The 2,301-nt window shown below is 23.6% G+C and overlaps 1 protein-coding gene across 1 annotated transcript; it reads right to left on the bottom strand.

The window, feature by feature from the left end:
- Positions 1 to 337: 337 nt before the first annotated feature.
- On the bottom strand, positions 338 to 1,481 carry LOC105360867 (trypsin beta-like; the record flags this gene model as incomplete). Its single annotated transcript, XM_011497867.1, has 3 exons — positions 1,150 to 1,481; positions 652 to 915; positions 338 to 486 (listed from the first exon to the last, which is right to left on the bottom strand). Coding segments are annotated over exons 1-3 (566 nt in total), but the record flags the coding sequence as incomplete, so codon positions are not given.
- Positions 1,482 to 2,301: the final 820 nt, after the last annotated feature.

The raw sequence follows: 2,301 nt of genomic DNA, 5'->3' as shown, positions 1-2,301 counted from the left end.
ATATTTAGAAATGTATGAGATTAAACTTGCCTTAAAAAAAAACTCATTTAGTTTGAATACGAAATACAATTTTAATAAAAATGTTTCTCTCATCATTAAAAATTCTATTTTTTCAGTTCATTAATAGCAAACTATATTTATAAATGAAATGCTTGTTCTTAATACTTGCTTTGCTATAGAAAATTAAATAAATGTAATATAACAAATTCAAGATTTAAATGCATAAAGTAATCGAAAATTAAAATAATTTATAGAAATGAACTTATATAAGAAATTTTATTTAAAGAAGTTTATTTAAAATAAAAAATTTGTATTTACATATAATATCTATAAACGCATCAAATCATTAATAAACATTCTGTAATAATCAACACCACAATGAAGATTGGCTTTTCGTATATCAATTATAGTACCTGTTCTGGGGCATGTTCCTTGGTTAACACCTAAAATAAAACTCCCAAAAATAAGTGGACCACCACTGTCACCCTAACAAGAAAGGTTAGTTTTAATATCTTTATAGTCAGTAATAGTAAAATTTACATGTAAAGAAGACATAGAGATTTTTTTTTAATGTTTTTATAAGCGAATAATGTTTTTTGAGTGTGCATTATTGAAAATTTTAATATTCAAATAGATTATATCATTACATACAGAGTTTATAAGAGCATATGGTTCAGCCAAGGTACAAAGATATCTTTCGCTAATATAAACATAGCGTTGTACAACTCGATAAGCTATAGTTTCGCAGTCGTCTCGTGATATAATTCTCACATTAACTGTATGTAAAATATTTGGGTTTAAGCCATCTGTTAATTTACCCCATCCTGCAATGACAGCATCTAAACCAACTAAATTGCTATTGTCGTCAAATGAAACAAGTGCTGGGATGATTGTTTCATTAACTTGTGTAAGTAACTAAAGTAAGGAGAATTAATATAAATATATAATAAATAGCAATGTATGTAAATATGTAGATTAATTAACTTGTATTATTTCGTATTATATTTATAAAAGTATTAACAGATATTAGATTAATACTATCTCCCCCTCTCCTCCTCTCTCATTCAAATACAATTAATATTTTAATATGACAGCAAATACTAGAATAATATAAAATACAATCAATAATACGTATAAATATTAATTTACTTTTATTATAGCAATGTCATTAGTGTCGAATTCAAGTTCTCTGTTTTGTGACGCAGCCCACAGATTATAAGTTATCCACCAATATATATGATATCGTGTAGCCTGCCTTAAATCTATTGATCCAACAAGTGCGTGAATACTGTGTATTCCCATATTTTCGAAACAATGAGCAGATGTCAAAATATGATCATGTGTAATCAATGTTCCAGTACATTTTATATCATTTCCAAAAAAATTATGGAAATTACTCAATCTTACAATACAAACAACACTAGGAAATTCACCTTCCAACGCTTGTCTAACGTTTCTACCGTATAGTGCTTCTCCGTATTTGAACATATATAGACTGTCTAAAGAATAACAAATCTTTTTTAATTAAATAATATTATTCTAAAATAACAATATAATATTTGCATTTAATATATAAGTCAATATATTTTATAATTACAAAAAATTATAAATCGACAAAGTAAAAAAATAGTTGCCCTCTGCATGTTAAACGAAGACATAATGTAGTGTACTAATCAATGTAATATGCTAAATATATAAACAAAAATAAGTTAGAATATGTATTACAAATGTTATCAAGTATAATGAAACAATATTTATTTTTTATTATGCATGTAGATAACTAAATAGTTAAAATTAAAAGTATATTATATTTGAATTACACTTTTAAATTTTTACAAATATTTTACATGCTTTTTGAAGAAATTAAAAAATTTATGTTAAAAAGCGTAATTTAAAAAATATAATTATATATAATTTAATAGGTCTATTACCAATAACAAAATTCAATAAATTTTATAATTTTGGCATATAAAATGAAAATTTATTAATGTTTCTATCCAAAATTAAATCATTCTCCAGATGTAAGTACTTCTTGTTTATTAATTAAATAATATTTCTACGTTATCTAATATTTTATACAGTTTATAAAAATGTGTGCAATTATATTGATGTAATTTGAAACTGCATTCATGATCCCTATTTTTCTTAAATCATAACATTAAATACTTTTAGCTTGTACTGAAAATGTTTATTTTCATTTAATCATATATACGGATGGTGTTAATCTACCTATATGAGAAATTTTAATTCTGTATATATCTATAGATATAGATGTATATATATATATATATATATATATAT

Source organism: Ceratosolen solmsi, unplaced genomic scaffold, assembly GCF_000503995.2.
Source record: "Ceratosolen solmsi marchali unplaced genomic scaffold, CerSol_1.0 scaffold47, whole genome shotgun sequence".
NCBI lineage: Eukaryota > Metazoa > Arthropoda > Insecta > Hymenoptera > Agaonidae > Ceratosolen > Ceratosolen solmsi.
Note: the sequence above shows the minus strand (reverse complement) of the source record. Positions and strands in the feature narration are given on the sequence as shown.